The sequence below is a fragment of the Ceratotherium simum genome, chromosome 1 (assembly GCF_057802395.1).
Source record: "Ceratotherium simum simum isolate JZ-2026a chromosome 1, ASM5780239v1, whole genome shotgun sequence".
In the NCBI taxonomy this organism is placed as follows: domain Eukaryota; kingdom Metazoa; phylum Chordata; class Mammalia; order Perissodactyla; family Rhinocerotidae; genus Ceratotherium; species Ceratotherium simum.
In genome coordinates this window covers 67386309-67413558 of record NC_141900.1, presented here as the reverse complement: position 1 = coordinate 67413558, position 27250 = coordinate 67386309, and the positions used below count along the sequence as shown (strand labels likewise).

At 43.1% G+C, this 27250-nt stretch overlaps 1 protein-coding gene across 1 annotated transcript in view; it reads left to right on the top strand.

The window, feature by feature from the left end:
• AOAH (acyloxyacyl hydrolase) overlaps positions 1–27250 on the top strand; it is a 188646-nt gene that overhangs the window by 65123 nt on the left and 96273 nt on the right. Inside the window, exons 5-11 of the mRNA XM_004418824.3 lie at positions 1682–1741; positions 7029–7099; positions 13837–13897; positions 15009–15079; positions 15972–16020; positions 18430–18478; positions 20333–20427. Of these exons, the coding sequence (XP_004418881.1) occupies positions 1682–1741; positions 7029–7099; positions 13837–13897; positions 15009–15079; positions 15972–16020; positions 18430–18478; positions 20333–20427 (456 nt within the window). The remainder of the gene's footprint in view (positions 1–1681; positions 1742–7028; positions 7100–13836; positions 13898–15008; positions 15080–15971; positions 16021–18429; positions 18479–20332; positions 20428–27250) is intronic.

Sequence of the window (27250 nt, the reverse complement as noted above, 5' to 3'; positions counted from 1 at the left end):
CGGCTTCTTTTCTCAAGTTGCTAACATGCACTCTTAGATGCCAGCGGGCCTGCTGCCTCTGACACAAGAGCCTCGGTTTGCCATCCTTTGAACTTGAGCTGGAGGAGTGTGACTTCGGGCAGACACCAGGGAGAGGGTTTCAGAGCCGGCCCGTGGAGGGCGAGCTGCGGCTGGCTCTGCTGCTTTTCTTCCTAAAGCATCTCCTGGAACATTCACTCCTACCCAGGCTCACACCGAGTGGTCACTGCTCTGCTCATGCTCACTCAACGTGGCTGTGGTCTTCAGAACATCACGTAGCTCCAGGGCGGAGAAAGGCATCTCCCAGGGTGAAGAACGTAAAAAGGAGTCAAGGAGGGACTCAAGTCCTGAACATCCATGAGCAGCAGTGGCCAGCATCTCCCAGGAGGCCTCTTCTGCTGACTAGCCAGCTTCCAAGTCCCATTCCAGGACCCATTTTTTTCTGCTGAAATGCTGGGACAATGTTCTCAGTCACCTGGAGCAAGAACTACAGCACTGTCCCCAAATCCCAGGTTCCCTACTGGTTCGGATGAGGGAAAACTGGAGCTGAAAGACAGAAGTTTTCTAAGCATCTATCAATTATTGAGCAGGGGATTATAGAGGCAGGCCCTGGGCTAGGTGTGTTACATGAATGATGTCCTGTAATCCTCACAGCGCCTTATGAGGTAGGGAGCTGTAATCCCCATGTTGCAGATGATAAAAATAGGGCTTTCTTATATGTTAAGGAATTCTCTGGATACTGAAGAGCTAGGAGTATAACTTGCTCAAGGATGCACAGCTAGTAAGCAGCAGAGCCGGAGTTTGAACCCAGGCGTGTGAACCATCACCCCTGCTCTATTAGGGCCACACAGGGAGCAGGCCGAGGAGGAATGTGGCAAGGCCAGGACATGTGAACTGAGTGGGATGACAAAAGCTCTGGAAGCAGCTCTTGGAGCAAATCCTCCCCATCCCTCACTACACCCCAGGGTACTTTTCTCCCAACCCTCCCACAGATACACCAACACAGTAGTCCCTGGAGTTCCATAACAACAGTTATTGGTAATAACTAGCTACCTCTTTATAGTTGCAATGTAAACTCAGAAGATGTGCTTAAATGCTCTAGAAATGGTTGAAAGGGAACGGGGGATGTCTAACCAGGAGAAGAGGAGGTAAACCAGAGATGGAGTGTGACCTTACATGCCAGTAGTCAAACCTTTTTCAGTACAGCAGCATATGGCGCTCAGGTCGGCTGTTGACAGCCTCCTGCAGTGGGGTTTTCAGACACAAGGTCAAGTTTCTTAGGGAGATCAGCATAGCATTACGGGCAGGGAGGCTGAGGTTCAGACTCTGCCAGACACTGGCTCTGCGATCTTCAGCCAGTTTCTCAGCTTTTCTGCATCTCAATTTTCTCATCTGTAAAAATGTCATATCTCTCAGAGCTGTTGTGAAGATTAAATTAGATAATGTTTACACAGTACTTGGCATGGCATCTGGCACAAAGTAAATACCTTAATAAAGATAGTTATTAACATGAAATTGCCTTCTTGTGAATTATTTTATCACAAATTTATGGAATAATTTCTTTATTGAAAATTTAAGGACTTCAAAAATCCTAACTTTAGAAAAAATATAGAAAGAAAAGATGAGGAACAAATTATAATATTGTCTAACTTTGTTTTTATAGGAGGCATGGAAACTTACACTAGAGAAGGCAAGACAGATTGTCGAGAAATCTCCGACTTTGGTGAGCAATCAATGGGTAGAATCCTTGGCGTGTTCACCTCTCCCTGACCCCTGCTCTCACACTCCAAAGGCCGGGGGCTACTCCAGATACAAGCCCACAACACACCTAGTTGAACTGGATTGAAGTAGAAACACGAGCTCCTTACCCCTTTTTTCCTCCCTTCTCTCTACAGCAGTGTTTCTCAACCTCGACACTACTGACATTTTGGGCTGGATAATTCTTGATTGTTGTAGGATGTTCAGCAGCATCCCTGTCCTCCACGACTAGATGCCAGCAGCACCATCCACCCCTCCCTAGTCGTGGCAACCAAAAATGTCTCCTGACATTGTCAAATGCCCTCTGGTACACACAGTTGAGATCTGCTGCCCTCCGGCAGACCGTTTTGAAAGAGGCTGTATCCTCTTGCTCCTCTTCTTTCTAAAAATGTGACCTTCGGCTGAGCCTCAGTTTTCCTGTCAGTAAGACAGGGACAATAATAGTGTTCCTTTCTCGAAGCATGGATGTGAGGACTAATAGAGTTGATGAATGTCAAGTGCCCGGTATCATGCCTGGGAATTACCAAGCTCTCAATAAATGCTGGCTAAACTCATCACCGTTATGATTCCTCTCCCCTACTTTGCCCTCTTTGTAATAATACTTTTATTCAACAGATAGAATGTTCAGTTCAAATCAGTTATTATGGAGTCAAGTATTTGACTTAGGCACTGGTTGCAAATCTGCCCCAATGTTAAGAGAGGCAGAAAAGTAGACCTTTAAAGGATGGTATCTCCCTTGATGCTCAAGGTCCTGGCAGTACGGAAGCATTCTTCAGAGATGAGGGGGCATGGACTTCGTCCTTGGCTTCTCTCTGCTGACCCAGCTCATCACTCACCCTGATGCAATACATTGAAGGTAATATTGATTTGGCAACATGGAAATAAAGGGGAGGAAAATCCCTCAGGGCTCGGCTTGCCAGATTTAGCAAATAAAAATAGAGGACGTCCAATTAAATTTGAATTTCAAATAAACAATTTTTTCATATAAGAATGTCCAGTGCAATATTTTATCTGGCAGTCCTACTCGTAGGGGGCATACAGGTTTTGATGTACAAAGCTGATACATGTGAATGGCAATATGCAGGCATTTGTACACAATGGATTAATTAATCACAGTGTCTGCATTGCCTACCATTATTTAATTCAGTGAATAATTAAAGGCCCAATACGCTTAAGTCATTGAGCAAGAAATTGAAACACCACATGAAATCCTTGACCACCACCTTCAGAACTCTAAACAGAACTAGAGAATAATGCAATTCTCCTTTTATTCTTCTCAATATGCATCTAAAAACTTATTCTCAGGGCATTGTTTATTTCACTAGCACAAACTGCCTTGGCATTGACTCAAAGGCTAATTAGGATTTTACAATTTTTCATTTCTGTCATTTTATTCCTTGCAAGGAATTATTGGAATCCTGCCCCGTGGATTATGCTTGCAATTCTGGAGAGAAGCCAAAAAAAAAATTCTGCTGAACAATTCAACAATAAAAAACTCCTCAAAAACCTCTTCCAATTTATTTACTCTCCAGATTAAAGCTATCAAAGAAAAAAATCATCAGAAAATGCAAATAAGTGTCTCTGAAAAACTGTTCAGAGGATACTGGCTGCAATTAATTGCATTGTAATGGACTATATGACTGCCGACCTAGCCAGGATGCAGACAGAAACACACAGTAGGTTGCATATTACTTCAGCACAGCCTGTCAGACTGTGAGAATCCAGACTGGGGAAAAGTTAAGTATTATTGAAGGGAATCAAATGTTCCAGAAAAGATCTGCATCTCAGTGAGACCCTGAGAGGCTCCTCAGGGGGACGCTTCATGGATTTGGCAGAGCACTGAGCATCTAAGGGTTTAGAGTATCTGAGTTATGGAATCAATTTATTTAATTCTCACAAAAATCCCTACAAAGTAGAGAGCATGCTTTTGTTATAAACCCCATTTTACAGATGAGAGGACTAAAAATCAGATAGGTTAAGTAATTCACCCACTCCATACAGCTAGTAAGTGAGAAACTCATCATTTAAATCTAGATCTAACTACTTACAAGTCCCTACCCTTCCCACTGTGCCAGAGCTCTTGACCAGATCTCCTCAGTACTAAGTTTCAGGAAGCACCCTTCACATCACAAGCTATGTGGATCTTAGAATCATGCAGTGTACAACCTGTGTGCCTGTATATGACGGCCCTGATTGCAAACCTGCCTGCTCAATAGAATTGTCTGGGAAGACTTTTAAAATTGCTGCTGTTCAAGCTCTGCCCCAGTCCAATTAAATCCAAGTAAAATAATACACATGGAGGGTTGAAAAGCACTTTACCACGCAGAAATTCAATTTCAGGTTGGCTCTGGACAGAAGAGTGGTTACTCTCCCTCTTTGACCTTCTATTTACCCCACTCACCGCACTTTGCTTTATTCAACCCCCATTTGTTGTTCTGTACTAATTTAACATCCTGGTGTGTGGAATACTCAGGATGCAATCAGAAGCTGGCTAAATAGATTGCAAAGTGAAGATGCTGCGTGACTCCTGCGCCCAGGGACAGCCAGATTTGAGACTTTCATCTTAGAAGGGATTACATGCAGCCAGATGCAATATTTTAAATCCATTGCTGAGTTAATAACAGTCCACATTTTGCCTCTGTCTAGCAAAGTTCAAATTGAAAGGAAGGGGCTGGCGAGCATGCACACAAGGACTTCTGCAGTGTTGCTCTATGTCTGTCTTACTTCTCTTTGCGAGTAAATTGTAAGAGGATAGTCTTTCCTGAATTACATGATGAAAAGACCAAATAATCAAAACCTCTGTCTAAACAGGAGGAGTTCTGGGGAGATCAAGCCCACATTCTAGCCCCAATTTCTGCACAATGAATGTCGAAGACCCCTGCAGACTTCAGGCTGAATTTTGACAGCAGACAATTATAACATTTTATTCTATTGTACCTCTTGTGTAGTCATTATAAGGCCGTCCATATAACTGTTTTTGATGTATTGGTTATCACCAGTGCTAAAATCTCCATTGCCCTTAGGTTAATTACACCAAGGCCTTTAGACTAAACTAAATACTAAAAGAAGTAGCTCAAACATTTGGATGTAACCTGACTTCAGACTCTGTGTCTTAGAATGTGTCTATATTTCCAAATTGCCACCAATGCTGTGGTATAATTTCATGCTGGTGTTTGCTTTACAGTATGTCTACAGTCCTGACCTCAATCAGTCACCAGGTCTCTGGACTCAGCCTGGTAAACCTCGCTCCTCTCACCACCATCCCCCTCCTCCCGCCTTGCATCCGTGGTTCCCAACCAGTGGCAATTTTGTCCTCCCCTAGGGGACATTTGGCCATGTCTGGAGATATTTCGGTGCTACTGCTATCTAGTGGGTAGACACCAGATATGCTGCTAAACATCCTACAACGCACAGCACAGCCCCACAACAAAGAATTAAATTAGCCCAAATTGACAATAGTGCGAAGGTTAGAAACCCCAGGATCAGGCCTCAGGATCTCTATCTGCCAAAGGTCTTTCTGCCCCATCCTGCCTCCTCTAGGCCATCCTGTCACTCCCAGAGATACCTTTGAAATGCAAATGCAATCTCTCCGCATAACACCTTCCCCACTGCCCTCAGGACCATACGTAGTGCAGCACCCTAGGTTTGTCAGGATGCCTCCTTCCTTCTGTACTTCACCTCATTGTCATGCTTCCCTGTGCTCCAGCCATGTCGAAGCATTCTGTGGTCTCCCAAGATGTCAGACCTGCTCATGCCTCCACAGCACTCTGTGGGGTGCTCCCTCTGCCAGGAGCGGTGCTTCTCCAGCTTTGGTGTGCGCTCTAACAACTGGGACCTGGTAAAAGGACATTGTAAAAGTGTAGATTCTGATTCAGCAGGTCTGCTGTGGGACTTTGTATTTCTACCAGTTCCCAGGTGGTATCAATGCTCCTAGTTGGTGATCACGCTTTCAGCAGCTAGGACCCAGAACAGTGGTTCTCAAACCTTATCAGGTATCAGAATGACCAGGAGGCTGTGAAAACACAGATTCCCGGGACCCACCCCCAGGCTTTCTGATTCTGTGGATCGGGGTGGGGCCGATAAATTGCCTCTGTATCAAGTCTGCGGACTGCATTGGAATCACAAAGCATAGAGCATCTGTCTTTTCCTTCCCACCTGACTCCTTCCTACTTGACTTTTGGGTCATCTTCTGCCTCCTCCTCTGGGTTCCTAGACAGCCCTGCTAATGCCTGGACCACTACACACATCGCAGAGCATACTAAGAGCTGGGCTATCCACTCCCACCCTCCACTAGACCCTGAGTTCCGTGAGGGCAAGGACAGCCTTTTCTGTCTTCATGTCTTGCATATAGATGGGGGCAATAGTCAGGAGTTTTCCTCTAATCCTAGAAAATTGAGCAAATATCACAAAGATCCTTAAAGATTTCATTTATAGCCTAAAAGGGTTGCCGATCCTCCTTTGCCAGGGTCAAAATATCGCCAACGCCCTTAATACAACTCATAGCCACCTGAAGGACTCTGGGCTGGCAGGAATCGACTGCATCTCTCACTTCGTGGATAAATGTTGGTTCCTAACTTTTTCTACCCTGTTGTCTTCTTTTTCTTTCAACTGAGGAAAGCATCATGGAAATCACAATCTTTCTCAAAGCACTGCTTAGTAAAAAGTCAGGGCTTTTACTTCATCGCACAGCTGGAGTCTTATGGAAACTGCCATCCGAAATCCCTTTGCTAGTGAAGCACCTCTCCTGCCCCCTCCACTCCCCCAGGGAAGGGCCCTTCCTTCTTCCTTCTTCCCAAGCCCTGGCCACGTCTCTCCCATGAGTCTTTATTTTACCTCTTCATAGGAGGGAATTATTTTATTTGAAAATGTTCTTTATTTTCAAATTCTTTTTCAAAGCACTTGGGTAGAATGAGGAAGAGAATGTGGTTGTCTGAGTAGAACAGACCAAGGTGGGCCAGACCCTTCTGGGAAGAGGTGGAGAATAGATGATGTGGGAATAGCTGGCTGGGTGAAGAGGAAGGGGGAGCCTTCAGGCTGAGGAACCAGCAGGAACAAAGGCACAGAGAAGGAGTGAATATGGAGTGTGGGGACAGAACAAGAGGTTGCTTAGTTATGTAAAATGGCCGGCATTCTGGAGGAAGGAGAATCCAGAAATCCAGACCATGGAGCCAACAGGAGAGGAAAGGCCTTTAGAAGTTGGGGAACCATTCCTTGAACTAAACCACTCTTTTTGTTGTTTTTTTTCTCTCCAGAAATATTCCAGAAGTGGTTCTGATATTTGTTCTCTCCCATTTTTGGCCAAGATCTGTCAGAAGATTAAATTGTATGTATGCCATTTCCACCTTCCTGAGCACTGGCATGGGGCAGCATCTTTGGTTGTCCCTGTTTGCTAATCACTAAAGTGATCTTCAAATTTAAAAGGCATCTTCCCAAAGATGAAAGTGTTTCTTGCTCACGACTTGTACAGACACTAAAAGACAAATTAGCTCTGACCAAATCAATTTGGAAATATACTGAATACCAGTATCTTTGAACCTCAGAGCCTGACTTGTACCCTGAGCTGGAACACAGCCTGCCCGTGACACTTCCTGAGCAGAGTGGTGCCCACTTGCACCACACTCAGAAACAGCGCCCCCGTTCCTGGTTGTGTGAGATACAGACAAGGGCAGCAACTCGTCATCGCAGAGACTCTTCATGCATCTTTAGTGCAAGGCACTCGGGAGGCTGAAAAGAGACCATTTTTTCACAGAGCCCAAACTATTTCCTAAAAAAATCTGGCTCAGATATGTATGAACAGAGTTCTGAATACAGAGACACTGTCCAGAATCCCCAAGCCCTCCTGTCTCAGTTTAAAATCTCATACTCCAGCTCCATTTTGAATATGAGGTTATGCTGGATGTCAGAGTAATGACTGTCCAAAAACCTTCAGAGATGGAACAGGGTCCTAAGAGGGACATTGGACTGAGAGGCAAAATAGCATCGTTTCTGCCTTCCACTTGGCTACTTCACATATGACTGCTGCTGCTGCTACCGGGTAGTATACGGGCCCTCTTCTAGGTGCCCAATGCTGAACTTTCAGTACATTTCCACGTTTAGTTCTCACAACAGCTCCATGAAGTAGGGATTATTATTATTCCCATTTCACAGAGGAGGAAACTGAGTCTTAAAGAAGTAACTTCTCCCAGCCACTGAGGACCCAAGATACACCCCAGGTGTGTGTTCTTTGGGAACATCCGTATTCTTGACTCCTACGCAATGCTGCTTCTTGAGCCAATTTTGAGAATTTGAGCCACTCTGAGCCTCATTTTCCCCACATCTAAACTTAAGGGATAGACTAAATTATGGCTGCACCTCGGAATCATTTGGGAAGTTTTTAAAATGCAGACTCCCTGGCCTGAGACCTAGAGAGAGAGCACCGCATTTTCCTGGGCTCCTGATTGTCTGTGTCCTCCCCAGCACTCAGGTTCTAGTTCAGGGGCAAGACTGTGGATGCTGCATGTACAGGTGATGCTTTAATGACTCAAAATCATGCTCTTTAGCTGTGAGACATTCACGTAGACCGCACCACCCATCCCGGCCCCTGCTGCTTTTCTTCTTGCTCTCCTGCAGGTAGTTCCTGTTACTTGAGCGCATTCTAGTCCGGCCTGGCTCTCACTGAGAGGGGTTAGAGATGAGAACACCCAGAGGTGAGAGTCAGGCTGCACATCTGGACTGAGAGGCTATATTTGGTTTTTAGGGCTGCTGTAATAAAATATCACAAGCTGGGGGGCTTGGAACAACAGAAACGTATTCTCTCTCAGTTCTGGAGACTAGAAGTCCGAAAGCAAGGTGTAGGCAGTGTCTCTCTGAGACTCTGCTCCCTCTGAGAGTACCTCTGAGACCCGGGGTCTTCCTCACCTCTTAGCCTCTGGTGGTGGCCGTGAATCCTTGGCTTGCAGCTGCGTCACTCCGGTCTCTGCCTCCGTCTTCATACACGGCCACCCTCCTCTGTGTCTGTCTTTTCCTTTTATTAGGACACCAGTCATACTGGATTAGGGCCCACTCTAATGACCTCATCTTAACTTGATAACATCTGCAAAGACCCTATTTCCAAATAAGGTCACATTCACAGGGACCGAGGGTTAGAACTTCGACATATCTTTTTGGCAAACACAGTTCAACCCGTAAGAGAGACACTTTTCCTATGTTCGGCCATCCTTCGTCTCATGAGCTTCATGGGAGCCAAACCCACAGAACATCTCCTGTCTGCTGTGAAAGTATCTCGGGAGAGGAGGAGGCTATGCTTCTGACCCACATTCAGAGCCTCTTAGGGATCCAAGAGTTCAGAAACTTTTTCTGATTCATCTGCCTGCATGAGCTTTTGCAAGCCAGCTGTGCAAAGTGCTGGCTTGGGTCCCAGAAACAGTATCAACACTGCTTTCCATGAATAAGGGTGGAGGCAGAGAGCATCAGGACATGGGGACAGGAGGGGAAGCATCAGACGTGAAAGAAGATACGGGGAGGCTGAGGTGCAGCCAGCTCCCCAGGCCCTAGTCATTCCATCATGCGCAGCTCTTGTTGAATTGAGACCCCTGTCCCCTCCTTGCTGAAAGCATCATTTTCTATGTCAAACAGGGGCCAGCTGGACCCAAAATGACAACTCTTCAATTGAACCACCTTTGAAAAACTGAATTCAAGAGCATCTTCATCCAGGGATTTTCCCGGCCCAATTTAAAAGGGAAACTCTTCTTTTATGAAAAAGCAAAAGCAGTGTGCTTTTCTTCTTCCTAAAAATCATTGTGCTTCAAGTAGCATTTGCACCAGGTCACAATCTAGTCAGTGATTTATTGTTTACAAAGCATGTTTAAATGCAGCGGCATTTATTCTTCAAAACAACCTGTGGCTCCGTAATAATAATAACTAAAAGTTATCTAGTGCTGTCTATACTCCAGGAACTCTTGTAAATGCAACGCTATAAAGCAGGCACCATTATTATCTCCTTTCTAAAGAGGTAAAGCCATTTGCCCAAGATAACAAAGCTAGTCATGGATAAACACGACATTTGAACCCAGCAGCCTGATTCCAAAGGCCACTACACTGTCCCTTAACTTTTAGCTCCACTTTTAGATGAACAAATAAGTTCTAGCAAATTAAACGCCTGACCCACTAGCACAGTGGGCAGGTGGTAGAGACGAGACCTGCGTGTCTTCTGTTGCATACTCCTTCAATAAAATCCCCTCCAGCAGAAATGCATTTCCTGCTCTGTGCCTCTCCCTGCCCCCATCCTGTTTGGTCTAGTGCCTTCAAAATGCATTAGAGGCGTCTCCACCCACTCCCAGCCTAAGTTCAGTCTAGCTCACCTCGGTACTCCGAGCTCACCAGTGCCTGCCCCTGTACCCCGTTCCTCTAATGCTGCCTCCCCATCAGTCTCCCACACTGAACAACAGCTCTTGGAGAGCGGGGATACCATTTCTTGGTACACTCTTTATCCCTGGTACCTATCACAGTGCTTAGCTTTGGTAGGGACTTAGTGAAGAAACGAGGGAATAAAGAAAGAAAAAAGCACGACTTTACTAGAAAAAAAATGTATAAAATACCAGGCTACTGCTATGGGGCAATCAAGTTTGTTGTTGTTGTTTTGATCAAAATTCACAGTGCCTACCTACGTTTATTTTTTATTGTAACAATGATAAATCAGGAGGGTCCCCTCTTGATAATCTATTCTTCTAGTAGATTATTTCACTTAATTTCTATATGCATAAACCCACATATGTGTTATTTCACATAAATGTATACAGACTATCAAATCCTACGTTAATTGTGCTTTTAATTCATTATTACTTTTTTTTTCCTTTTTCACTTGTTCCTTCTTTCCCATGCCCTGCTCATTCCACCCATGTCTGTCCTTGTCCCTGCCACCAAGCTGAGCCATGTCAACACGTCAGGGTGTATCCTTCCATGGTTTTCTCTGTTCTCCTTTCATCTTATGGAGATGCATATAACACATCCACATATGTACAAAACAGACCCACTCTTGGCCGTGGAGTGCTGCCTGGGACTCAGATGTGAGGCAGGTACACATGGAAACTTTATTCTCCCTAGTTTTCCTTTGTTGTAATGCCCCAGATTCATGAAATAATTTTAGGGAGTTTGAACTTGAATAGCTCACTATTATGTAATAAATAGCATCCAGCTGCAATTACAATTGCTCACTAGGTCATGCCTGCTAGCCCAGCATCTGGCAGTGACAGAGCAGCAGCAGCCAGCAAGTGATTAGCTGCCCCAGCCCACATGGTAACTGGATAGAACATTGTGTGGCTGGAAACCTGCAAATCTGAAGACAGTCCATGGATTATATTTGGGATGTCTCCAGAAACTAAAATGTCATAAGAGCCGACACCTGGCTCCTATTCGCCCAGCCCTAGAAACTCCCTTGGAATAACCGTCACTGTTGCACTTAATAACAAAAAGAGCTAAACTCACCTTTCGTGAGTGCTTACCACGTGCTTGGCACAGGTCTTCGTGCTTCACATGTAGCATCTCATTTAGTCTTTACGACAGCCCTAGGAGGCAGGTACTAATATTGGCCCCATTTTAAAAATGAGGAAACAGAGGTACAGAAAGATTAAATATTTTGCAAGGGCACATAGCAAATAGACAGCAAACCTGGGATTCAAACCCAGAGAGTCTAATTTCAGAACCCAGAGCTATGTTAAGGGGCTTCCCCTGGCTTTTCCTTCCTGCTAGCACACCCTTCACCCAATTACTTTCCTTGAAAATGCTTTCTCATCCTTTAGATTTCACCTTAAGTTCACCTCCTCCCCTGTGTGGAGTTAGAGATGTTTTCCCTCTTGGTGCACAACCCTTTTGTAGTGTTTTCTCCATAGTGCTGTAGTTATCTATCAGTGCTTTGCTTCCCGCACCTATCATTAAGCTCCTCTAGCAAAGGAAATGCTTATATTTATCCCTAATATCTAATATAATGTCTGATACACAGCAGGGACTCCAAAATGCCTGTGGAATGAATGAATGAATGAATGAATGAATGAATATTTCAGCATACAACCAGATACCTGTAAGGATATACAAGGTATCAAATTTAGATATAATTTTGCAGAAGTAATGTTAGTAAAAGTCAATAATGCCTTATCCCAAACCTTGGAGCCAGATGTGATTTGGAATTCAGAATTCTCCAGATTTTAAGAAATCAACATATGGTGCATATACTATGTCATCTAACACTCTCAGCACCTCCTGATCAAACATATCGTATTTCAGCAGTGAAATGTATGAATGTTCACGCTAAGTAGGGTAAAGCTTATGAACTGCCTTATATCAGTTTAGGTCAAGTTTGCCACCAAAAGAAATTGCTACAAAGTTGGAAAAAAAAAACTCTTGGTTTTCAGAGCTGTTTGGATTTGGGGGCTGTGAACAAGGAATTGTGGAGTTTATGTAAATTGCAGTTTATGCCACATTGGATGACCAATCAACCCTCTCATGTCTAGAATAAATGGCTATAGTTAGTCACTTTGAGCCTTTAAAATAAGCAGGTGAAGGCTAATTTAATGAACTAGCTTTCCAATTCTAGAGACAATTCATTGCTCCTTCTTTCAAGGACAAACTCTCATCCCCAAGATGGCAAAAATGGGAAGGAATAGCTTTGGCATGCTAAAGTGAGACCTTTCACCCAGCACCTTTTCTTAGACTGAAAATATGGCTGCTTGGGCCCCTATCATCTCTCTCAGTCTTTCTCTCTCACTCTGTGTGTGTGTGTGTGTGTGTGTGTGTGTGTCTTTCCTCACTTTTTCAACTAGACAAAGGAAACAGTTGTGTGAGAGGTCAAATATGAACATGGGAGAGAACTACCTAGTCTCACAGAGATGTCATCTCCAAAGAGGGCTATAACCTGAACTTCTGGTGGGTCCACCATTCCAGAGTTCATAAGATGGGCTCCGTGCTACCAATTAGGCTCCACGCTGGCTCTGGCTGCATTCATTCATCTTGGGGCTCTCAGAACTGCTGAGAAGCTCTTGACTCAAAAGACCATTTAGGGGCCGGCCCCGTGGCTTATGGTTAAGTGCGGGCGCTATGCTACTGGCGGCCCAGTTTCGATCCCGGGCGCGCACCGACGCACCGCTTCTCCGGCCATGCTGAGGCTGCGTCCCACATACAGCAACTAGAAGGATGTGCAACTATGACATACAGCTATCTACTGGGGCTTTGGGGGAAAAAAGGAGGAGGATTGGCAATAGATGTTAGCTCAGAGCTGGTCTTCCTCAGCAAAAAGAGGAGGATTAGCATGGATGTTAGCTCAAGGCTGACCTTCCTCACAAAAAAAAAAAAAAAAAAAGACATTTTAATAAATCCTATAAAGGGTCATGTTAGTCTCTCTACAGTCTAAGCTCCAAGAATAGCCTCACCCTCCATATGACCCCACTACCCTGCTACCCCATAAGTGATTTTCCCAGAGGGAAAGTAGTGTTCACCATTTGGGAGCCTGGAAAATTCTGGTAGTGAGGATACAGGGAAATACTCACCCAGAGGAGGTGTCCATGGCTTTGGCATGAATTTGCTTGCTCATCAATCACATCAGAGTCCTTAGTTTCCCAGGACTAAAGTGGCCAGCTAATGATAACTAAATGCCTCAAGATTCTCAGAGTAAATGACTTAAAAGAGTAGAATTTTAAGAAAAGAGTCTCATCACAGAATGTGTAAAACACCGAAAATTCAATCCATAGCGCTGACTCATTGACTGGACCAGACCGTACCAAAAATGCAGTCTCCTTCTTTCCTGGAGATCTCAACATCAATACCCCATGCCCTCTAAAACTTCAATTATTTTACTTCCTCATAAGGGCCAAGTTAAATATAAAAGATAAGATAGTTCTCTTGAGTGGAGAGCAGAGAATGACAAAGTTTGACTGGCACTCTTACATACGACGGAGGCCCTTAATTTTATTTTTAGAATGGGCTTCTGTCACAAAAACTCAGCACAGCTATATCTGAAAATGTCTCTATTTGTTTTCACAAGCACAGTTTTTTTTTTCTTGGCTCACCAGGTGTTTGTTTTCTTTTTTCTAGAGCTATAAAAAATTCTATGCCATTCAAAGACGTAGATTCAGACAAATACAGTGTTTTCCCAGTAAGTATTGTTAAGAGTAACCAAATGTTCACTAAATATTGTATCACTTCCTACAAATTCCTTTCCTTTAATAAGACAAGATTGAACTCCATTTGAATGTATTATTAATTTGATGATATACCATTTCACGATTTTTATGGACTTTTTGGCGTCTTAATAATACATTGACCATCAAAGTGGATCTTAGACCCAGACTGCTTTTCTTTCCTGAAGCTGTTCCCAGCTGGAATTCTCCATGAAGATTACAGTTATCTTGAAAGGTGTTTTGAGTTACTTTTGAAATTCTTAAACCTACTTTAACTTACTTTTTTAAAGTGTGTGTGTGTGTTTATGCGTGTATTTGCGCGTTTGATTTAGAGCAGTTAGGATGTCAGGATGTTCTCTCTGAAAGCAAACAAGCAAGTAACAGATTGACATCTGTTACTCCCCAAAGTTAGTGGGATCACAGATACTCTACCTGGGAATGGGAGAAATAAAAGCATCTTTTGACATTATCATAGCCCTTGATTCTCTCAAATCAGGCTGGTCAAACATACAATACATCTACATAACTAACCACTTTGGCTAAAGATTTTTTAATTATCCAGTAAAATGATTAATCATTTGACCAAATAACCCAATTGTTTTGGAGCCTAAGAAAACTGATGATTAACAGAGAAAGTTCAGGGAGTTAGACAGTCCCGCTGTCTGTGGAACTGCACGTAGACACATACACGAACACACATATGTGTGCATGCACACTTAGTTACAACATGCACACATATAACCACACATGCCCGCGTGAATACACATTCATGCACATGCACCTCCATACACCCACATACAGGCACACCCCAACATCACATACACACACACATTCACATACACACACACATTCACATACACACACACTACCACCTGTTAACGGCCCTGGTACTGTACTACATTTCACTTCACACAGCATGTCTTATCATATTCATCTTAATTTTCTTAGTAATCTCCAGTGTGCCTAGACTGTATGTGAATTAAAAACTGCAGATGACAATAACCCTCGGACAGCTGTAATTGACCTTCATCATGGATAACATCAAGACAGAACTGAACCCTTCTTGTGTGTCCTCTTCCATTTCAGACACTGCGGGGCTATCACTGGCGAGGAAGAGATTGTAATGACAGCAACGGGATGGTGTACCCGGGCAGAAGGTAACTGTCTCTGCTGGTCATTGATTTGAAAATTACCTTCTGAAAAGGAGGCAGGAGGCATAATTCCTTCCCCCAGCCTAGGGGATTCATGCTTACAGAGAGGAGGCACCTCTGTGTCCCGATTGAAGCAAAGCTCAGTGAAAAAAGAACAGCATTCGTTCATTCATTCTTCCAAGAAATGTTCATTGAGCACGTACTAATTGCCAAGCACTCTACATCGCGTTGGGTGGAAAACAACATAGAAATATGCCTTCTCTCATGGAGCTTACAGTCTAGTGGGAGAAACAAGTGAGCAAATGGGTTATTGTGGACATTTATCCAGCCCCCTTCATGAGTTCTACATGCAGGACTGAGACCAGAAATAGTAGCCTGTCCACTGGGAGTGAGGAGAGGGCTCCAGTGAGCGGAGCGCATGTCGCATTTTAATCCCGGGCTGATGTTCAGCCAATCACATCTCTGACCTCAAAAAATGGATATGCCAACCTTCATCTCAGCTGTGACCACAATGCCAAAGTATTAAATTAACCCGATGTTTGGGGTTTGAGAGACATAATTTTAATGGCTCCACCTGTCTAAATAAAATGGACTGCACACTCGTTCATTATGCTTATCAGCACCATTCCACAACAATATAGTCCATGAATATAGTCAATCATGAAAAGACTGGATTTGGTCCACAGTTTCCAGCAAATACCCAAACCAAGATAATGGCAAAGAAGCCAAGTGGAGGCTTCTGTGTGCCACAACACACAATGGTGTGTGGCATTCGTCCTTGAAGAACCTGTTGTCTATCAAAGACATTTCGTGTAGCACTCATTCATTCACTCATGAAGCTAGCATTCACTGATTGACAAGTGTATGTCAAAGACCAATGCTGATGTTTTCTTTTCAGGCCGGACAACTGGGATATACATCAGGATTCAAACTGTAATGGCATTTGGGTAAGCAACTACGTTCAAACCGAACCCTGTTCTCTTACTTTCCACCCTCCTTAAAAGCCCGCTGCCTATTTGCTTTAGTCAGACCGAAGGAAGAAGATGGCAGACCAAAGCAACTCTTTTTCTACTGTTTAGAAGAGGGGTATGGAATTCTGATCACACATGAAGAGTGTCAAAGACATAGTGAGAGTTGAGGCTGTCTCTGTCACAGCTCCTTTAAGCCTTGCTTAAGGTCACCCACATATAATTGAACAGTGTGAAATTAAACAGAGTGGTGTTAGCAAAGTTTTAAAGCAACCCAAACAGCTGTTGGAGCCAGCCACGTGCTGTCACCATTTCATTGCAGCCATTTTTTTCTATTTCGTAAGACTAGTTAGGCAGAGTGGAAATTACCCTGAAGTTACCCCACTAGCTACGTCTCGAGGCATCTAATGCTGGTGCCCCAGTTCCCTTTGAATAATGGATTTGCAGCTTCCAGGTAGAGAAAATGTAAGGAAGGAGAAAAGCTAACCAAATGCTTATCTGAAGACAGCAATGGCAGCAAAACCAAGTTTTGTGGGGTCTTGAGCTATACTATTTGAAGGGTCCTCATGAAGAAAAAGAATACCAAATTACAAATACAGAATCAAGTAATAAAGTAAATAATTAATTAGAACAATAAAAGAAACCCTAACAAATTACTGGAGTCTTAGAAATTCAGGTCCCTTTCTTTTGAGGTCTCTTTTCTGCCTTACCAGGAGCGCTTACATGGAAACATGTCCCATGTGCAGCCTGGCTTCTCCTCTCCACCTAGAACACTCTATAGCTCCCAGCCTCTCCCAGCACTCACACAGGCAGGGGCTATGCAAACGAGGAGCCCTGAAGTTTAGGATCTTCAGCTTCAAGATAAATTGCCTCTTAATAATTGCCTCATTTATCTGCTTGGATGAAAAGGAGAAAGCTTCTGTAAATATTTCCCTCTCTCCAGGACATTGATGGCCCATGCCTTCTTGGATAGGGAGAGCAGGACAAATTGTACCTCAATCCACCTCATCCAGTTTATCATCAGTCACGCTGCCCTTTCATGAGGAGGAGAGGACATCTCCCCTAGATCTTAAGGTGTCAAGACCCCCGAGGCAGGTCTTGTTCTGATAAACTCAGGCTTTGTTGTCATGTTGGAGGAAAAAGGGGGTTGATCAATGTGTAAGGCTGCTGTCTGTTCCATGGCCCCATCCCTGCCTCTGACATAGTGTGCCACCACACATAAGGAAGGCCAAGAAGAGACTGTGCTAGACCAATGGAAATCCACCAGGAGCTCAGGGAGTCAAGACCCAGTGCATCATCAGTAATGACAGAAAGACACATCACCTTCATACCTACCCCCTTCCACAGAGGAAAAATGACTCATAGAATCACAAAATCATAAAGTTGGGGGGGACTTTACAACCATCAAGTCCAATGTTCCCCAAAGTGGGTCCACAGAACCCCAATGTTGAGTGTGAGATTAATAGATATGGGAGGAGGGGTTCTATAGTCAAGTTTAGGGAGTACTGAGTCAAATAAACCTGAACAGTTTTCTTTACTTCTGGATCTCTCAGCATCTTTAATGTTTTAATGTGCATCAGGAGCCCCCAAGACCAAGAGAGTGAACACGTGTATATATATGTATATATTTTTTTAACGCTTTCCCTTAAAGTTATCCAGACTCTGCTTGAACCTTCCAAGGACCGGTCACTACACTAATGGGCAGCTTTAGCTTTAAGTGTTAGAAAGTCCCCTCAGCTGTGGTGAGTCAGTCCCACTCACAGGCCCAACCTCACTTCCAGGATTCTCAGTCTCAGCGTATCGACGTTTGGGTGGGATAATTCTTTATTGTTGGGCTGTCTTGTAAATTGTAGCATGTTCAACAGCATCCCTGGCCTCTACCCACTAGATACAAGTAGCTCCCCCTCCCCGTGTTGTAACAACCAAAAATGTCTCCAGACATTGCCAAATGTCCCTTGGGGTGGGGTTGGGGGCAAAATAAGCCCCGTTGAGAGTCGCTGCTCTAGAAGCATCAGTCCTTAGGCACTGGAGATGTCAGGACACTTAGAGCTCCAGCTCAGAGACTGCTGAACCCATGCTGACCTTGTACCCAGTCACTCAATGGGCCCTCAATGCTCCCTCAGAGTGACACTCCCAGCACTCCTGCTCTGCCTCCTTCTGAAGGACATGGTCCAGTTTCTGGATCTCTCCTTATTTCTGCTCGCAATCCCTTAAAGCCCAACTCACTTATACAGAATGTTGCTATGTTGGATTAAGAGCTCAAAAGTCTTTAGACGGTTTTATCTACTGATTTGCCTTTGTACTTTTAAAGCCATTTGGGAAGGATTTAGTGTATGTGTCTCATAAATTTAATAACAAACTGCTCATCTTATCATTTCTCTTTTAAAGGGTGTGGATCCAAAAGATGGAATTCCATATGAGAAGAAATTCTGTGAAGGTATGAATTGTAAAAATCAATGTGCTTATTACAATAGAATATTTTTTTCTAGTCTGAGTCAAATTGAAGGGAACAGACCACCCAAGTGAGGAAGTGCCTGATGCTACAACTTAAAGTTGACCAATTTGCATTTATTTTCATGAAAAATCGGAAAAAGACATGAAAAAGATTATAGAAAAAAGAGGCAGAATCTAGAAAAAGCAAAACTGAGTTTGTTTAATGGACTCCTTTATTTGGGGATTGGAAACTTCACTGATATTGTTAGAAAAGACTGGGAGATGGATAATGGTAACTGAAACCCAGCACTTCTCCAAATAAGAAAACAAGTAGAGGTGACCATTTTCAATCTTCTTCATATCCTTCTCAATACACTACAAGGTCAGGCATCTGGGCTTGTACTGACAGAGTCCCTGTGTCAGATGGGCTAAAGACTTATACGTGGGTGACTTGAGGGAGACCTCCAACCTATAGCCATTGAGAGTTCCCAAAAACAGCTGAACAAAAGCTCTGTATTCTAAATGCCCAAATGCCACAGACATCTGGGCTACCAGTACTGTTAGGAGAAACCTCTTACCACCCACATATTACTGAAAACATGCTCCTGGTGGTGCCCAAAGACTCTCAGACAAGACCCTATGGTAGCATCACTGTTTTATATTTAGGCAGTGCTTTTCCCTAACATTTAGAAGCATTTCATTCATTCATTCATTCACCAGATATTTCCTGAATGCCTATTCCTATTATGCACCAAGGGCTATACTTAGCTTTGAGTTTTCATGGGCAGACATGATTGCCCTCAATCAACCTCAAGTCTAACTGTCTTTAAGCCCTCAGGGGGGCGGGAAGTGAGCAAAAAACGCAAAGACCCAGTGCATAGTTATGCAATTTACAAAGGCTTGTTGGATGAATAAAAGAATGAATGAACAAATAAACTAATGAATAAATAAACTGAGATCTAAGTGAAATACCAGTGTGAGGCACTGAGGCCACTGTGGGAAGCCTCTTGGTTTCCTCACGTCACAACCCCTCCTGGATGTCCCGGGCCTTCTCAGTCCCTATTTGTGTGGCCCAGTGCTAGCTGTCACCGAAGCCCAAGATAAGGAGCCACTGGAGTGAGGCTGGGCCATCCTCCGGCATGATTTTGGGGTTTGGAGGTGCGGGAAGGAGGCTCCCATCTCTGACTCTGGGAGGCATCAGTTGATTCTTCCAGGATCTTTAGGGATTTGGAAGAGTATATGCATCACCCATGGCTAAATACTTGTGTAGATGGGCCTCAGAATCAGATTAAGCGATTCTTAACCTCCAAACATACAGGGATGCACGGAGACCTGTATATCTCCTTCTCCCCATTAACCAGCCAGAATCGTCCATCCACTGCTTTTGCCTATATGGATTAAGGGCTTTAAAAGACAATAACGTCCTCAAAAAATCAAAATCGCTCCATGAGATCGCTAATCTTCAAAGCAAATTATAACAGAAATTGGTATGTTTTCCAAGAAAGCAATTTCCAGAACCAAAATTTAGGGCATATTTCTGAGTTTGGATAACGTTTTGATTCATTTATTCATCTGTCATTCTCTCACGATGTTGCACGACAGTATGTTTTATGCTGAGCTAGGAAACACACCTGCATCCGTATAGCTTAGCTAGCAGTTCCAGTGGCCTAGAAATCTCATTCAGCTCCTAAACGCTATGCCCCTCACTCTCCAACACGCAAAAAGTGGCAATGCATCACTGTTACGATGCTCTGTGCACAGAGCAGATACCCTGGTGTATCTGCTCTCCTAACTACCCAATCTGGAGACTCCAAACTACTTGAGTGCATAAATAATGCAAATAAATTGTGCCACCTAGGTTCACAGCCCAGGGGAATCATTTTGCTGGGAGACTCAGCTGGGGCTCATTTTCACATCCCTCCCGAGTGGATCACAGCTTCGCAGATGTCTTTGGTAAGTAATTTTGACAGTAATCATCCCGGATATGCTGGCCTTTGTGTTTGTTTCCCCCTTGCTCTCTCTAAATGTGATGCCAACGCCAAACAGGTGCAAATTTCCCTCCTCAGCAAAATCTACCATAAAAGGCACACCCACAGCCATTTCAGTTCAGTTCATTTCAAACAATGCAATAAGAAATGTGAGGGCATTGTCGCAGCAGGCTCAAGGCATGAGCCATCCTGTCCGTTAAAGAAGGGGGTGGTCCCCCTGCCCGGCAGAAAGGAAACCTTGGCACATGGGGAAGCCCTTGTCGTAGGGCCACCTCTGGGTGTGCTTCCCTCTTCCCCCTCCGAGAAAAGTGAAACTCTGATCCTGAGGAATTAGACTACAGAAATTATAAATTCTTCCCTGACCTCTTCTTCTCAGACTAAAGAAATCAGACATGAACCTAAACACTCTGATGCAACCTTTCCCAAGCCGCAAAACTGGTCAGACAAAGACCTCCTTTGTAAGGATGAGCAAGTAGGGAAACATCTGGACATATAAACAAGGCTCAGGACCTCAAAAGAGTGCTCTTTTGAAAAAAACTTGCCGTAGGAGAGAGAGTGACATTGTGTAAAATATAAAGTTAACAATAATTGAGAGGAGATTGCACCTGTGAAAAAGGAACAATCTGAGATCTGGGAAGACTACTTTTAGGTGAAACAACAATAATTACCTGATGTAAAAATACAATGGCAATACTGACTAGCAAGTTGGACAATGCAAAAAACAGGATGAGCAAACCAGTCGGGCAGCTGGGGAAATTCTGGAAATCAGAGGAGAGGCATGCAGGGTAGGTCCTTCAAGATTGGATAGGAAACCCAGAAGAAAATACGTTAGACAGAGAGGACGTGATGACCAAATATATCGTAAAAGATAATTTTCTTGAGTTGAGGAAATCCTTGCCTTCAATCCAAAACCCCCAGTGAGCATTAGGCCAAAGTATAAAATACAGTCATGCATCACTTAATGACGGGGATATATTCTCAGAAATGTGTCTTTAGGAGATTTCATTGTTGAGCAAACATCATAGAGTGTACTTACACAAACCTAGATGGTATAGCCTACTACATGCCTAGGCTATATAGTACTAATCTTACAGGAGCCCTGTTGTATATGAGGTCTGTCATTGACCAAAATGTTGTTATGCAGCACATGACTGTAGACTCTCTCTTCAACATGTCTTGCTTTTTCTTTTTATTCCAAATATAAAGAAAAATTTTGCAATCCTTTTGCCCAACAGAGTACATACTAGGAGGAAAAGTCTTTTTGGCATCAGACATCTCTCAATACTAAATTTCAGAAAATAGTGGAATGGCCTCTACCGTGTTTTGAGGATTGTGTGTCAAAAATGCTCTAACTGCCAAGACATCATTCTTACGTGAGGGTCACAGAAACTTATTCTCAGTCATTCAAAGATTCAGAAAACATAATATACATATGCCTTCTGGAAAAAAAATTATTTTAAGAATTATTCCAGTCTCTCTGAGCATGATATTGTAAGAGGAAGGCAAAAAAAATTATTACTAGATTTAATTACATAAAATTTTCAAGTGTATGTAATGTCAAAAAATTCATAAAATTAAAAGACAAATGAACAACTAGAACAATATTTATAATATATAAGGCAAGATTTAAATCCTCTAATAACAAAGAGTTCTTACATATCAATTAAAAAAAATTTTTTTTTGGCTGATGAAGATTGGCCCTGAGCTAACATCTGTGCCAGTCTTCCTCTGTTTTGTATGTGGGTCGCTACCACAGCATGGCCACCAACATGTGGTGTAGGTCCATGCCCGGGAACCGAACCCAGGCTGCTGCAGTGCAGTGCACTGAACTTAACCACTAGGCCACGAGGCTGGCCCAAAAAAAATTTAATTTTTTAATGATCAAGAACCTGACCAACAAATATAAAAACAGTTTCATCTTCAGTAGTAATCAAAAAAACAAAACAACAATGCAATATCATTTATCATCTGTCAAATAGACAAAGTGATAAAGGCCTAGTTTTAGCAAGAATATGGTGAAATGGACATGTTCATTCACCACCAATGAGAGTTTAAGTTGCCAGAATTTCTCTGAAAGGCAATTTGACAATATGTATAAAGTGACATGAAAATGTTTGTGATTTTCGCCGTTAATTTTACATCTGGAAATTCACCTTTAAAACTGATCAGTCATTTGCTCAAGCATCTACATACATAAGTATTCATCAAAGAGTTATTTATAAGAGCAAAAATGAGAAAAGAAATTAAAAATCAAAAAACAGGGGATTAGATATGTAAAAGTATATTACATCCATAAAATGAAATATTACGCAACCATTAATACACATATTATAGACTCATTTTTTAGAAAGAAAATATGTTTATAATAATTTTTTAGGGGGCAAAAGCATGTTACAAAATAGTATGTATCAACTAGTTTTTGTGAATATATAAGTGTATCTGTGTTTGCAAACAAAGAAAATAGTTGGAAAGTTGTAGATCAGTTATGTTAACACTGGTATCTTTGGATTGTGGAATTCTAGGTAAATTTTTTCCTAATTTTTCTTCAATGAATTTGTATTATATATGTACCGAATATTGTAATACAAGATTTTGGAGATTGTTTTGTTTTGTTTTAAGCAAATAGCTAAGGAAACCAGCCAAAGAAAACCAAAACATTGCTTCACTTATTATTTATAAAAGCCCTCTGAGGTAGGTGTTATTACAACATAGCCCCACTTTACACACAGGTACTCAGAGAGGTTGAGTAGACTGCCTAAGGTCACACAGCTAACAGAGGGTAGAATCACTTCCTGTCAGTGTCATCTTGAACAAGCCACCTAAACAGAAACCCTGCAAATGATGATAGGAAGAATCTCAAGCAAGACCATCGGCTTCGATAAGCTGAGGGCTGTGAAAATGCTTTGGAACTGTATGCTGGATTCAAACCAGATAAAATTAGTCAGCAGGGCAGTGGTGGCAGCTAACCAGGCCAGTTGATGTCCTCGTGCTTGTCCTTCCCATCACACTCCTGGACCTCTGGAGGCTGGGGTGAGGGGTGCCTCCCACTTTAGGGTTCTCCTGGAGAGGACAGCCTCTCACGAACTCTCACCGGAGTCACCAGCTCACTCTGCAGTGTGCTAAGTCTCTGCAGAAGAGGAGAAGGACCCACTGAGAAGACCCTTTAAAGAAATCACTACTGAAAGCCCTGCAGCCAGCCCTAGCCTGCAGTCCTGACGATTGGAATTTGGATTGCAACATTTTTTATCTGCTATTTGCAACAACATACTGATTGAAATACTGCAGATCAGTATTTGTTGGTTGGGTTTGGGTTACTTCCCACCCCACTCCCTGTCACTTTTTGGCAGTAAATAAGTAGTTTTGAGAAATGATGAGGAGAATGGCAATAATGTAGGGCTGATGAGGAACCCAACTCAGGCATAATGGTAATTGGGATTCATGAGTCTTAATATGTTAATTGCTATTGATGGTAGGGACGATACTACAGTTTCAGGGTCATTTTATCATCTATTTCAAGCCTTTCATGTTCTAGGGTTCTTAAAACATCTCTTCGGGTTAACATTCCTCTCCAAGCTAAAAATTAGCCCAGTCACTCCGAGCCTGGGCCACTTCTGTGGGATACCATTTGATAAGAATGGAAGATGGGACAAGAAGAATATAAAAGAGATATTTTGCTTAGAAAACTGACATTGAAAATGAAGATTTATCACCAAGTTATTGTCAAAATAATGATGTAAAACCACCTCAAATCTCAGTGACTTAAAACAGTCATCATTTTGTCTCCCTCACACATCTGTGGGTTGTCTGCGGTCAGCTGTTCTAGGCTGGGCTTTGTTGGTCTTGGCTCCAAGCTGAAGGTTGGGTCCAGGTCTGCTCCATGTGTCTCTCATTTTTCTTGGTTGGGCAATCTATCCAGAGCATGTTCTTTTCATGGTTATGGCGGAAGTGTAAGAAGGCAAGGCTTCAACACAAACACGTTTGCTGCATCATGTCCACCATCCAACCCATCAGCCAAAGCAAGTCACATGGCCATGCCCAGGATCAATGGGGAAGGAAGTATATCTGCGCAAAGTGAGAGAGGGAAGAGAGTGAATATTTGCTATATTGCTTTTAATTAATTATAAATGTTAAATATGCAACAGAGAAAAATAAGCAAATAAATTATTAAGAACTTTTAAAATTCCCCTTAATAGTACCACCCAGAGTCATTTTAACATTTTGGAGTATCAGATTGGTTTTGAAATATTCTTTTAATATTCTTCTTATTGAAAAAAAAAGGTGTAAAGAGCCGGCCCCATGGTGTAGTGGTTAAGTGAGCACGCTCCGCTGCTGGCGGCCCAGGTTCGGATCCTGGGCGCGCACCGATGCACGCTTGTCAGGCCATGCTGTGGCGGCGTCCCATATAAAGTGGAGGAAGGTGGGCACAGATGTTAGCCCAGGGCCAGTCTTCCTCAGCAAAAAGAGGAGGATTGGCATGGATGTTAGCTCAGGGCTGATCTTCCTCACACACACACACAAAAAGGTGTGAAGTCAATATTAGAACCACTTTTGAGAATTAAAAAAAAAATCACCCCCATCATCTTAAACTTTTCTCAGTATTTTTCCACTCTTTCCCGGCACTCCACCCTCACTATGCACACACACACACACATATTATGTAGTCACAAGAAGAGCAAGTATGCAATTGGCAATTCTTCTTTTTTTCAATTAGTACTAATCATAATCATTTTTCCACATTGGTACTTAGTCTTTATACTCATTATATTTGTCGACGTTCCATAGTATCCTTTTCAGTGTACGAGCCATAATCTATTAAACCATTCACCCACGACTGGATATTAAGCTGATTCATGATTTCATTTTTTGGCTGTTACAGATCATGCTCCTTTTTAAGAAAAATATTCCAATTTTTAAAACTTATTACCTACAGACTCTCTTCATTTGCACAGGGGGTCAGCCTAGGTATGAATGCCATGCCTAGTGAACCTCCATAAGGTATGCTGAGCTCAAATGTCTCATGTTTTGATTGTTTGGCTTTTAGTGCTTGTGGCAAGTGTAAACAAAATATCCCCAAATACTAGCCTGGGACCTACCGTGTGCCTGTGATAGGGGCTGGTGACACAGTGGTGAAGAGGACAGAAAACCCAGGTCCTCAGCTTCAGGCCTTGTGAGGAAATACAATTAAGTAATTCCAGAGAGAGAGCTGCTGTGATGCGCACATGCTCCTTAAACCAGAAGGAAGAAAGAGTTGGAGGCAGTCCGGTCCTAGCAGACCTAGGAAGGAGTGTCCTAGTGGCAGAAAGAGCACGTGCAAAGGCTCACAATTGAGAGGGCTCAGCATTTGGAGAAGTTTAGTGTGCCTGAATTGATGTTCATTGAGCACCAGGTGGGGAAGGTAAGAGAAGGGCCTAGAGATGGGCATAGGAGCCAGATCTCAAGGGACCTTAAAGCCACTTAAGGAATTTGGAGTTTATCCAAAGGCGATAGGAAGCTGTTGAAGGGTTTTAAACTAAGAAATAGCAGCAGTAAGATTTTAGTTTTAGAAAAATCGCTCTGGTTTCAATAGGCAGGACGGATGAGATGGAGGAAAAACAGGCAAGAAGACCAGCTTGTCATCATTCGAGTAAAAGTGTCCTAAGCTAGAAGACTACAGTGGGGAAGAATGAAATGGACAAACTTTGAAGGTTTCTAGAATCAACAGTGGACATGTATTTTTCTCATACCATTCCCTCGCTTTGGACTTTATGTCTAGTTCCTGAAGAGACCACCCTCTCCAGCTGGATGTCTTACCATGCTGTGATTGACCAAGGGCTGCTCCTGGGCATCCTTGCATCTGGGAGGGTAGACTTCATCCCCACAATGCAGATCTCCTCTGCAGGGTCTAAACCAGCCTTTGGAAACTCTACCGGAAGAGTCTGCCCCCCAAGAAACTTCTGGTACTTCTGGTCCCTCTGCACCATACCCCCCAACCCCCAATAGTTATGGTGAACTTATAATTTATTATCCAAACTTGAAAGAAGAGGGATGACTACTGATAATTATGCGAGGACAATAGGCATTAACCTAGACTGGCCCAGACAAATTGGGATATATAGTCACTCGACTGATAGCACAAGAGCTATGTATAAACTGACACCGTGAGTCAAGAGCAGTGCCTAGAGGGGAATTTCAAGCCCTAAATTATCTCTATATAAACTAAATCTTGGACTTCGAATCAGACAGACCTGGGTTCAAATCCTGACTTAGCCGCTTACATTTACTTATCCTCTCTGAGCTTTAATTTCCTTATCTATAAAATACAAATAATGATAGCTATCTCATTAGAAATTTGGGATGATTTTATAACAGGATATTAAAAGTTGGACTATTTATTTCCACCTAAGTTTCAACTGAGGCTCCAAGACATTTAGGCCAACTATTCCCACTTTCCACAGTCAAATATTAGAAGGACCACAGCAGGACCTGCAAAAGAAGGGAGTGAAAATCATTTCTGCAACCTGTAGCTTAACTCCCACCCCAAAAGTCTAAAAGAGTTGAGGCTGGGGATGGCTGGTGTTAGTATGGCAGTGGGGCTTACCTGGATAGGTGTCTCCAGAGATTGGGGTCAGAAGGGCTGGTATCTGACACTCTTGTGAGTAATATAAGGGTGGTGAGGCAGCAGGACAGAAAGAGTGTGTGTCCTGTGGCAAGGACATGGATCCCAAGAAGGGATAGACAGCCTGGGCCATTGAAAATCCTGGAGAGGACTGCCTGGAGGTGACCTCAACGTGGGAGGTAACCTCCAGATG